The 13,142-nt window shown below is 31.3% G+C and overlaps 1 protein-coding gene across 1 annotated transcript; it reads left to right on the top strand.

Moving 5' to 3' along the window:
* Window positions 1–5,243: 5,243 nt before the first annotated feature.
* On the top strand, window positions 5,244–12,431 carry LOC132749567 (acid phosphatase type 7-like). The gene is made up of 2 exons (XM_060739378.1): window positions 5,244–5,368; window positions 8,829–12,431. Exon 2 carries the CDS (start codon window positions 8,871–8,873, stop codon window positions 10,500–10,502), a length of 1,632 nt encoding a protein of 543 aa, XP_060595361.1. The 5' UTR covers window positions 5,244–5,368; window positions 8,829–8,870; the 3' UTR covers window positions 10,503–12,431.
* The last annotated feature ends 711 nt before the right edge of the window (window positions 12,432–13,142 follow it).

Genomic DNA, 13,142 nt, shown 5'->3' with positions numbered 1-13,142 from the left:
ACAGCCTAGCTAGATCAGTCGCAGTATATTGTGACTTGTAAGCAATGGCAGTGACTTATATATGATTCTTAAACATCAGAAAAAGTGAACAAGCTACATGTATGTTGCCAAGCCATTATTGCACGAAAGTAGACAATGAGAAAAAACAGCTAAGAACAAAGCCTACTTACTATAAGCGTGCGTGTTAATTTCATAAATCATGTCCTTATGATTTTACTGGGCAGTTACTAAAGCAAGATAATTATATACCATCAGAAAAAAAATAAGTCTAATAATTTTGTGAAGAATGCCACAGCAATGCATTTAAAAAAAAAAATTCTTGGGAGACGTATTTGATTAGTTGAAAAAGAAATGTTTTATTATTATTAATTCTAGTTATGACGTTGATAATTTAATGTACGAGTACATGCCATGTTGGTCTTATGGACAAATATATTTTTCGAATTTCTTAGAATATACAAGTATAGTACTCTTAAAGGTTATACATCATCTTTACAAGCACGGCAAAGACAAATTAAATATTCAAGAAGAAATGCTTCTTTCCAAACAATTAAAAACGTGTGCAGTAAATAAGCATTTTTGCTCTTTGTCGATATTTCATAAAAGATCAAAATAGTTTACGTTCCATTAACGGCAAAGGCGCGTTGTTCGGTTTATTCATCAGTCGGGCATACTTCCTGATCGGGAAACAAGGGGGTTCCCCTTCAAGGCTTCCCGATCAGGCAGCAAACGTCAAAATCCTTCCCGATCGGGAAGTTTTTTGGCCTTTTTTTACGTAGTTCAGGAAAAATGGCCGGTGCATAAAAGTTTTCAACCCACTTCAATATGAATATCACACTTAAGTGCAGAAAAGATACATCTAAAATCCTACCGAGTCATTTTCTTTTAAAATGTCTAAAATTAAAATAATCTGAAAGTGAATTTGAGTGAAGTTTTACGATTTTACTAAGAAGTAGCGGCTTCCCGTTTTGGAAACACTGTTTCCTGATCAGGCATCTAGCATAATATTCACCATTAAATGTTTCCCGTTTGGGAAGTTTTATTCTTTAAGTTAGCGCGTTCTATTCTGGAATTATTGCTTGGGACAACACCAGCAAATAAATTTATCTGTGCAACAAATCAACATGTGAGTCATGGTGTGAATGTTTTGAAGTCTGGAGTGTCCAGCAGTTCAGATACAAATGATAGCATCATAGGTGGTGTATTCTCAAATATTGTAAAAATGAATATTTGAATATATTCGAATATGGAAAAACGAATATTCGAACATCAATGTTCTTATTCGCTCCCGGCCCTAGTTATTTTTATTATGCCCCACTTCGAAGAAGAGTGTGTGTATTGATTTGCTAATGTCCACACAATATATGTATGACTATAAATTGTATGTATACAATTGTATGTTGAATTAAATATATGTTATGCTATGTTTATATGTTAATATTAGTCGGTCAGTCCATCGGTAGACCTCAGTTATTATATTAAAAACTATTTATCACAGAGTCTTCATATTTTACATACTAATTGGTCATAACTATAGTAGATGAAACTTATTGATTTCAGGGTCACTTTGTCAAAGGTCAAGGTCACAGGGGCCTTAAATGTCGGAATGGTCTTAACCCGTTATCTTGAAAACTATCTATCACTAAGTCATTATATTTCACATATTGATTGGTCGTAAGTAATAGATGACCCTATTTATTTTGGGGTCTTTAGGTCAATATCACAGGGACCTTAAGTATGTTTGTTTATCCGTCGTTAGACCACATTGTTTCTGCTGATTATCTTAAAAACAATTTATCAAAAAGGCTTCATATTTCATATATTGATTGGTCATAACTATTAGATAACCTATATTGATTTTGGGGTAACTAGCTTAAAGGTCAAAGTTACAGGTGTTTTAAATTTCGGAATGGTTTCCGCTCATTATCTTGAAAACTATTTATTAGAAAGTCTTCATATTTCACATATTGATTGGTCGTAACTAAAAGATGACCCGTTTTGATTTTGGAGTCACTAGGTCAAAGGTCAAGGTCACAGTGACTTGAATGTCAAAATAGTTTCCGCACAATATCTTGAAAAGTATTTTTCACAAAGTTTTTTTATTTCATGTGTTGATTAGTCATATGTAGTAAATGACCCTTATTGATTTTGGGGTCACCAGTTTAAAGGTAACAGGGTCCTTAAATGTCAGAATGGTTTGCGTTCATTATTTTGAACACTATTAATCACTATTTTGAGAACTATTTATCACTAAATCTTTTATATTCCACATATTGATTGGTTATAATAAGTAGATGACCCCTGTCGATTTTGAGGTATTTAGGTCAAAGGTAATAAGGACGTTAAATGTCAGAATGGTTTCTACTCATTATCTTCAAAAGTACCCGTTATCAAGTTTTCGTGTTTCACATTTTAATTGTTCATAACTAGTAGATGGCCCCCTATTGATTTTGAGGTCACTTGGTCAGATGACAAGGTTACAATAACCTTGAATGTTCAAAGTAGATGCTCATAGTTACATTTACATGATAGTATATAATTTATTCAAGCTACTCTCCATTTTGTTTAACTTACTAATGATAGATTTCATTCAATTTCAGCTAGACAGGGGGGCATATATGTCATTATGATATTTCTTGTTTTATTTATTTATTTTATCTTATATTTTATTCATTTTTTTTAAATTAAAGTGGCTTAAAGGGTATGTTCTATATCTTATGAAATATTTAAATAAAATTTTAATTTATTAACAGCAAAATTATGCTGGTTCCATTATATGGTTGACTCCTGAAAAAGTAATGTTACATAAAATATCTCTGTTTTTTAAATACAAATGAAAAAATTGTAAGTAAAAAAGGAAAAACAATTTAAAACGTTTTGGGTATATTAATTAGGGTTTTTTTATGGTTTTTTTTAGGGGAAAAAGAACCTTTTTTTGCTTTCCCATTTTTTCGTTTTCCCTATTTTTTTCATAAAAAACTTTTTGAAAAAATATAATTTTTTTTTAAAAATTTTTAAAAAAAAAAATTAAAAATTTTGCATCAAAAATATATAGCTTAAAAAACCCCCTAAAATTTTTAGGAAAATATGACACAGTTTTACTACAAACACATTTAGTATGGGAAACAAGGGCTTTAGCTATAGCCAAAAAAATTTTTTTTATGTGAGCTCTAGTCCAAAAATTTTTAACCCTTTAATTTTTGGGGGTGCAAAGGTTAATTGTTTTTGAAAAAATTTTCACCTCTTTCAATGTTGTTCAAAAATGTGCTTTAAAAAACTTTAAAAGTTGAAACTTTTTAAAAAGTTTGTATTGTAATGATGATTTTTGTACTGTCCGTCAAGTATAGCTAATGTTTTGATAGGTATTATTACGCCTAACAAGAACATAAGTTTCGCCAGATATATTCTACTCGCCGTGATTGAATTATGTGCCACATGTCTTTAAAAACTGACCATGGCTTGGAAATTTCTAATCATCAAGGCCAGGTACTACTACAAATATAAGGTACTTCCTGATTGGGAAGCAATGTATCTTAAACTTTTAGTGATGAATATTTTGCTAGATGCCTGATCAGGAAGCAATGTTCCCAAAACGGGAAGTGGCTAGTTTTTGGTAAAATCTAAAAACTTTACTTAAGTTCACTTTCAGATTATTTTACTTGTAAACATTTAAAAAGAAAATGACTCGGTAGGATTTTAGATGTATCTTTTCTGAACTAAAATGTAATATTCATATTGAAGTGGATTGAAAATTTTTATGCACCGGCCATTTTTCTTGAACTACGTAAAAAAGGCCTAAAAAACTTCCCGATCGGGAAAGATTTTGACGTTTGTTGCCTGATCAGGAAACCTTGAAGGGGAATCCCCTTGTTTCCCGATCAGGAAGTATGCCCGACTGTTCATTGCCTTTAAAACAGAGGTAAGTAAGGTATGGGTAAGACATTGACAAATATCAAAATGTGATGATTTTTTGTTTATTTCGACTATATTTTTGTGGACTAAATTCCCGTTATATCCATTTAAGCAATCGTTTCTCTTCAGTATTGAATTGTTCTTAAAAATGTGTTTTTTTATATCTTAGTATAAATGTAAATTGATATTAAGTAAATCTGATGTAACCCCTTATTCTATTAGAATTATCATTGTATGTAGTAATTTGTGCAAGTAAGTTCATTTATATTATCATTCACTGGCAATTTTCTCTCGTTGTGATGGTCATGAAACCAGCCGCCTATCAATCTATATACATCTCAGCATGATTGTTTTAATAATTAATTAATATAAACAGAGATATAGATCTACATATCTGACATAAGGTATTATTCCAAATAGGAATTGTAAATGTATGCTGTAAAAGACGATGCTCCATATAAACATACCGGTCATTTTTAATTTAAAGTACAACATGGACATGGGTTTGCTTTTTTATTCATCTAATTTTAATTTATACGGGAATCATCCGATCGTAAAATTTTATTCCTTCTAACTATACGTATGCACGTAGTGAGTCAGGAATTATAGCACACCCGTAAATAACTTTTAGTAATTTAACAGATGGTGCAATATATGGGAAATAATACAATGTACTAGTATGTACAATGTTGGACACATTTTTTGCGTGTATATAATGGTTTCTTTGAAAAGTTATTGAAAATATTTCCTTGTTCAAAAACAATTTTTCGTTACACAGATCAAAAGTGACCGCATATACTCGTTTACATAAAAAGGTTTATACACCTGTGACTAATTAATTTCTCCATAAATGAAAAATTTGATCTGTTAGACATGATATATAGCACTGGTTTATTTTTTTAAATAGGAAACTTTAATGAAATGCGGTTTGTTCTCCGTGTATACTATATCTCATTTTTCGGTCAAATTAAAGAATAGAAAGCGATGTTGGTTAATTGTGCATGTTTGTAAATACAAGGAAAAAATGTTTCTTATATAAATATCCTTTCTACTTTATTTAAGAATATATATGTGCTTTTCTTGCTTGTAATTTTATATATTACCCTCGTCATAAATGTATCCATGTTTGCTTTAAAGACAACATAGGTGTGTAATCCATGTTATTAACAACGCATATTCTACAATTTGATTAATTTAAACAGATAGATCTTATTGTAAATTGCAAATTTTTTATGCATATGTTATTGTCTTGTGATCTTTGATGTTACAAAATAAAATACTAAAACTTGTTTCCCTGGGTGACGAAAACGATAAAATGATTCTTATTCGATAATAATTTATAAAAACAATGGCGGCTGTTTACGCAGTTGTCATTAAAACACTTAATTTGAATTTTCTGTTCGTATACAGTCGATAGCAGAATACTAGAAGAAGAGAATGGAAGAATTATGTTTTGGTTAGTTAATTTTTTAAGAATTCATATTAGAGAACCATGTGAACGGCATGGACGCAAAAGCTTCATTGTGTTATAGTTATCGGATATCGCAAAACAGAAAACTTACAAATAATTATTTACCGTTCTCCAGATAATTTTTAAAGCCATATGGGATGAATTGAAAACAAAATAATATTTATCAGGCGCGTAGCTGCCTATACGCGAGTACGCAGCTGAATCCACATTATTTTGACCAAAAAAAAAATATCATTAACGAGTTTGCGGCCAGCAAAGGCCGCAAGTTAGACTTGCTGTGAAATGTAGACTAGTTGAAATAAACGAAAGTAAAGCTATTCATCTCCATTTTTATGCTAAACTAAATGGATTTTCGTTGGTCAAGAAAGCTCTCCGGAGGCCCCAAAACGCACCAAATTGCACCATTTATTTCAAAATTTTCAGGGGGGCATGCCCCCTGACCCCCCTAGATTATTTTGAATCCACATTCTTTATAGGCTAGCTACGCGCCTGTTTATTACTAAGAGTCATGTTACATCAGAGGAATCGAATCAATAAATGAGATCATTCAACAAAAAAGTAGGGCTGTCATACTCATAGTCCTATAAATATGACGTCGCTTTGAGATATTTTTGCTTCTGGGCAAAGCAACGTCATATCGAAATTGCTCAAAAACCCATAGCATGTTCCGCCAGAAAATCAGGCAGAACGAAAAACAATGAAGACAGTGTGTATTTGCATAATTTTTATTTGTATTTATGAACAAAACTAAAAAATTTAAACCTTTTGTCAAAATAATTAAACTGTCACATCCGAAAAATCATGATTAAACCTCTCGTGTATTTAAATTCCTTTTACAGCCGATAAACAAATGGCGGCCGTAAAGTGCGCGAAATCTGATTGGCTAATTCAAATGCAAGCGTTTAACTGAGTCGGAATAATCTAACGGAATATTTTTTTAACGAAATAATTGCCCATGCACCGTCAGTGTGTTCGAATATATTTTTCCGTTCAAAAATTTGGAATCAATCTGTAAAGCACCTTACTTAACCAGTATGGCTGATAGACAAAAATAGATTGATGTTTATATTTTATTTCAAATTGATAAGTACATTGTTTGAAAGTTTTTGTGTATGATTGAGCATGAAATTGAAAGAAAAGAAGATAAGCTTTTGAATTAAGCTTGAAAGGCAAGACAATAGACATTTTTTGAATTTTTTATGATGCTATGCGTTTTTGAGCAATAACTATTAGACGTCAGGCTTGACCGACAAAAACTATAACAAGCCTGTAACGTCTAATATATTGGACTATCATACTCATTGATTCATAATCATAGGGTATCACTATCAGAACGTTTCACGTTCATGACATAATTTTCGGCCGTGGTCTTTTCAACTCCTGGACGTTTCGGTCTTTGTCTATTCAGCAGCTTTTTTGTTGTAGTATCATATACTGTAGGGATAATTCAGTGTTCATGTTTGACATGACCTATAGTATGTTGTTACAGCTTGATTGGATAAGTGGTTGCAGTAATCAAATTAGTCAACAATCATTGAATCAAGTGGTAACAACAAAATTCAAAGACAAGAGGTTATAAGTCCTAAAGATTATTGTATGTTGCCAGTGACATTGTTAAAAATAAGGGTATGTAGGGAGGCATAAATTTTTATTCTTTTTTTTAATTTATTTATTTTTGCCTATATACAATGTATATATCCCGAAACAACCAATTTTTAATCACAACCTAAATTCAAACACATTCTTAATTCTGTGGTGCTGATGTCATGTCTGACTAAAGTACATAAAGTCACTTGTTGTATTAACTTAAACACTTCCAGGAATGCCATACTTGATTTATTGTCAGATGTTATCAATATCAGAAAAACAGTAAGAAATTCATTTTTTTATATGTGCATAATAATAAATAATCTGCATATATGTATAATGAACTATTAAAATTAATTTATTAAGTGCAATAGTATATGTACATGCATTACCATATTCACAACTGACATATGCAACAATTTATTAACTATGCTAGCTGTCTAAAATATCAGATTAGATTGTACCTATTGTACTCTGAAAGTAAAAAAATACTTACATCCCCTAAGAACCTGAAAAAATCTTTTGGGTAGGGGCAAATTTGTTGGGTAGGTAGGGAATGGGAAACAAATAAAATTTTACTTTAGGCCTAGCTGCTCAAATTCACATATATTCATCCTGAAATTCCTGAATTGACTGTTGGTAAGCGAAAAAATTGCAGTTGTAAAACCCAGATTCCCCAGGCTTGCAAGCTTATGGTCTGCCAACTGTCAGAGCTAACTGGCTGGTTGTGTAACATCTTCAAGTCTGATAACATCTTCAAGACATATTCAAGTCTGACCATAAGAATCTGAAATTTTATCAGTAAAGCACAATTCTGGTGTATTTACAAAAATTCACCCCTATACCTGTATCTATAATGAATTAATAAAATGACATTTTATAAAAATGTGTTTTATTAAGATAAACAAGTCAATTTTCTTATATACACGAGAATTGTGCTTTACTGATTGATATCAGATTCCAGTGGTCCAACATAACTAGATGTAAAACAAAGGACATATTCCAAATATTTCAATGACAAGAAGACAATTCATTTTGACATGTTATTTTATTCCTAGTTAGATGTTCAAGTACTGATTGTTGCCAGAATTCTGCTTTATATGGTCGTACTAAAATTCATTTATAAATGGACTGAAGTCAGTCTTTGAACTTAAAATGGTCCGTCTTTTCAAAATAAATAAATAAAAAATTATGATTTCCAAAAATGCATGTTATTTTCCATTTATCTAAATCCTAATTACATGTGTATACATGTGTATATCATTTGTCTTTAAATATTTGATATTAAAGTTGTGAGTAAAGTACACAAAACAAGAATTTACCAATCACAAATAGATTAATTCTTTCTTTGAATTTTAACTGGTGTTTAAATGATCCAGTTTTAATGAATTTATCGTTGAGTGAAACATTTCTTTATTTGTTCTTATCTGCTAAACAAGATGGCCATCAGAGGTAAAATAGAAACAAGACTATAACAATATCTCCTCAACCACACTGCAGATCTTGATGAACTCTAAAAAGAAATGGTTTGTGGTTTGCGGGGATAGCATCAATATACTAAAAGAATAGTTTTCTTCAGTTAAAGGGAATCCTTCAATTATTTATGGAGTCTAGATCACTGAGATGAGAAATAGATTTTCTACTTGTTGAGAAAGATTGACTTTGATTTACATGTACCTTACTTTGACCTCTGTCCTTGGATCTGTCAATGGTCAATTGAGAGAAAGTCTTTGAGGCAAAATATTTGAAACTGATATTTCTATTCCTCATAGTTTGACAATTTTTGTTTAGCTGTTTGAGAGCTGAGCATGGTCAATATATTTGATTGTCTTATTTTTTTTTTATTTTTTTTTTTCAGTGAGTTGAACCATCAAAAAAGTCAATAAGTGAAACAAAAAAAATGGCATGGAAAAGTTTTTCTCCTGGGCACAGTATGTGCTTTGCATTCCTGTTATATCTTGGATGTTTGTTTGCCTCAGCTGCAGAAATAGGAAAGAAAGTGGAACTAAGAGCTAACCGAGAAAACCTGAAGTTGTCTGAGGCAAGTCTGAAACCACAACAGATACATATCAGTTTAGGTGACACGGCAACAGACATGACTATAATGTGGGCTACAAGAGCACATGATATATCCGTCGTTGAGTATCACACTGGGGATAGACAGAAAGCTGTTAAAGTTGAAGGTGAAACAATGAAACTTGAGACAACTAATGAAGATGGAGCAAAATACTTGCATAGAGTCTGCTTAAAAGGTTTGCAGTCTCAAGTTAAATACTATTACAATGTTCATGGTGAGAGTATGGACACTTTAAGTGATCAGTTTAGTTTCACAATGCCTCCAGTGATGGCAGGTAACACGCATTCCTTCATGGTGTATGGTGATTTGGGCACTGAAACACATAATATACAGTTTTTGCTTCAGGAAGCATTGAATGAAAAATATGAAGCAGTGTTCCATATCGGTGATATAGCATATGACTTGAACAGAGGACAGGGACAAATAGGTGATAAATTTTTACAAAAGATTGAAAAAGTTGCTGCTAGAACTCCTTATATGACTGTACCAGGAGATCATGAACGTTATGATGAGTTTTTGCATTATCGCTACAGATTTTCAATGCCAAACTTGCCATGGCCAATGCCGTCCGACAATTTATGGTACAGTTTAGATGTTGGACCTATTCATTTTGTGTTATATTCAACGGAAGTTTTTTTCTATGATGAAGTTAATATTGAAAAAATGCTTGTATGGTTAAAAGCAGATTTAGACAAAGCTAACACTCAACGTTCAGCTCGACCTTGGATAATTGCAATGGGTCACAGGCCTATGTATTGCTCAGTAGATAATTTCCATGAAGATTGTAAACGTGATCATTCTATTGTAAGAACATCATTGGAAGATGTGTTTTATGCTGAAGGTGTAGATTTGATTATCTCTGGCCATGAACATTACTATGAACGAACTTGGCCAGTTTATAACAAGAAAGCTGTGCAGTACAACTACAGGGAGCCAGCTGCTCCCATACACATCACTATAGGAACACTGGGCTCTGTGTACATGACAGACAAGAGTACAAATGTAGGTGGTCAGTGGTCAGCCTTTGTCTTGTCTGAGACGGGGAAAGAATCTTTTGGACGCTTGAAAGTTTTCAATGCTACACATCTTCACTGGGAAGTCAGAGAATGTTCAAATAATAAACTTGTTGATCAAATTTGGATAATTCAGCCATATCATAGACCATTTAACTTACCTAGAGTGTTTATTCCGAACCCTTTAGGAGAGATGGGTGAAAAATGGTTAGAGAATGAAAACTCTCTTGGCCTAGAATCATTCCTAGGATTGAGTGGTTCACATTATGGAGATGACTATCAAACTAAACTAACTGTACTTTGTAGTGTGTTTGTGATATGTTTGCTTGGCTTAATGCTACGTAAAAAAGTGCTCGGATTTATCAGATTGTGTTGTTTAAAACAAGAACCATGTAACAAACTAAAATCTGCTGTACATAATAATGTTGGAGCTAATGTGTGATTTTGTTCCAGCTCCTATTAACCTGTTATTTCTTGTACATTATTACTTGTTTATGAACTTGGTAATCAGTTACTTATACTAATTAGAATGTGGAAGAGCTTTAATTTACACATAGAATTGAAGATGTTACTTGTGTTCATTTAACATTACTGTTTTTATATATATATACTGTAGGTGGAAAAGAGTTTATTTAAAAAAAAAACAACAACATACATGTATTTATTATTGTTGTATAGATATATGAAAGCTATAAACCTAACAGACTCTTTTTATGCATCCAGAGATGTGTCTAAGGACACACATTTGTTAAATTGTATTATAACAGTATTGTGTTGTCATCAGTCACGTTGTCTGTCTGTTTGTAAACAATTGCAATATTGGAATTTGGATAACTTAAAACAGCATGCCTCCAGATACATTGTAAATTAAAACAGCATGCCTCCAGATTCATTCTAATTTTCATGAAATTTTTGAAAATGTATTTGAATGTATAATATTGTGAAGTAACCAAAAGGAAGTAATATACACATTATCAGTGGCGCTTACAACCCGCGTTAATCATCAAAAAGTGGTCAAAATATACATGACTAGCCCTTACTGTGTAAGTAACGCAGTAGAAATAAAGTTGTATAGTTGTCATTAATCACACATAAAATGTAAAATATTTCCTAAAATTCTAGTACATTTTTCTCAAGTTTGATTTTATTGAGATGTTTTGACTTATCTAGAGGCATGGAGCTTTAAAGGATTTCAATGAATGTGTTTATGTTGATTTTGTTAAATTCTTGTTTCTACATGACAACTTTTGAAGGATTCTGCTTGTATTTGGTATGTCAATGATAATGTTGTATAATATCTTAAATGAAGTTCTATTTTCTACACAGTCAACAGTAGAGTTAATGCCCCTAATAATGCAAAATTTTCTGTGAAATTATTGCTTGCCTAGGTTTTTGCAGTACATGTGCCTTTTGAAAGATTATAACTACTAATTATGTCCTTTGAAGGCAATTTTTGAAATAATTGATCTTGATCTTGGAACAGTTTTAGTGTTTTTGTTTAATTTTTTGTTCAGAGAAAATGAAATCAAGTTAGATAAATTATCTTTTATCTCTAAATATTTTAAAAATAATGATACAAACTACTGTATTTTTTGTGCTTTTTGAAAGATTATATGTAAGGATAACATTTCAGTACAATGTACTGTAGATATTTTAAATTTAATACACATCATCTGTGTTATTTACAATGTCTACAAATGTAGTAAATTTGCTGTCTATCATTTAAATGTATTTTTGTCTTTACACTATGTCTATGCTCGTAAATTTGCCATTGGGCATACAGTATATTGTCCTGCTTCAGTAGAGCTCTTGTATTGAAATCACACCAGATAGAGCTTTTATATTTGGTATATACATGTAATATTATCTGTAGGTCCTCCCAGTGGGTCATTGGTTTTCCTTATATATATTTAGTAAAATCTTCTTCTTTGAGTTGACAAAGGCTAGAGGTAAGATATTTGGCATGGAATAATTGTGAAGTAGACCTACTCCGAGATTGTTCAAATCATAGGCTTAGCCCTGGGATCAAAATTGGCCATACCCAGGGGGGTGGGGTCTTTGATTTTCATTATGTACAGAATGTAAAAACATAAAAAAATCCTCATGTCTGAAGGGAAACAATTTATATTTGAATGTCTTTTATACATGGTATTCAAATTTTTTATAACAAGTGTATAGAAACAAAAAATCTACTGTACTTCTGTTATATTAATGCAGTGGCATAGCATTTTTTTCACAATTTTTTTTCTGTCTTATAATGTTTATAGTTGTTATTTTCACTGATATGTTCAGGCTCTATGGTGATAATGTGACAAATTGTTAATATTGTAAATATTTGTTAACAAGGAATGTATTTATATACAGAAATAGATAAATAAAATATATTTAACAAAATGATAAATCTCTTTTTTCACCTACTCATTAAATGCTCATAAAAATAATATATGTGTTCAGAAAAGAAATTTACCCATTCAGCACTCGGCCTAACATGTTTTATTGAAATGATATGGTGCTTGCGCCGTCGAAAATGTGAAAGAGCTCGCGCAAATGTCAACACAACCATTTAATATGTTGTGGGATTATTCCGATTTATATTTGTGGATAGACTAAAGAGAATTGCAAAATTGAGTAAGAGAGATTCTTCTTTATCTACTACGCTGCTATATATATGTCAAAGTATAAAATTGTCAGTAACTATTGGACAACTTTCAAGTGAAATATTCAATGTTCTTTTAAATGTTATTCTAGATGTAGATATGTCCAAAAATGCTTTGGCAAAATTTACTTATGATACAATATTATACTTTATTATTTGCATGTTGTAATTATTTTTTACAAAACAAAGCAAGGTTTTTTTAATGTGATGTGTTTTTACTATTCATAAGATTTTCAAATTTCAATGCATTAGGATACCTATAATAATACGGTTTAATAAATTTATTAAATTTATTAACAAATTGTGAACATTGAAAAAAATAGTAAAATTCGTCACATATGTTTGACTCACATAAAGTACATATACGTAAGTTTCTCTCTTTATTTAGAAATCTACCTTTCACAATTGGCATTTTATGATTCATCA

Source organism: Ruditapes philippinarum, unplaced genomic scaffold, assembly GCF_026571515.1.
Source record: "Ruditapes philippinarum isolate M1 unplaced genomic scaffold, ASM2657151v2 ctg2301_1_1_1_1, whole genome shotgun sequence".
NCBI classification, from domain to species: domain Eukaryota; kingdom Metazoa; phylum Mollusca; class Bivalvia; order Venerida; family Veneridae; genus Ruditapes; species Ruditapes philippinarum.
This window is presented reverse-complemented; position numbering and strand designations above follow the sequence as displayed.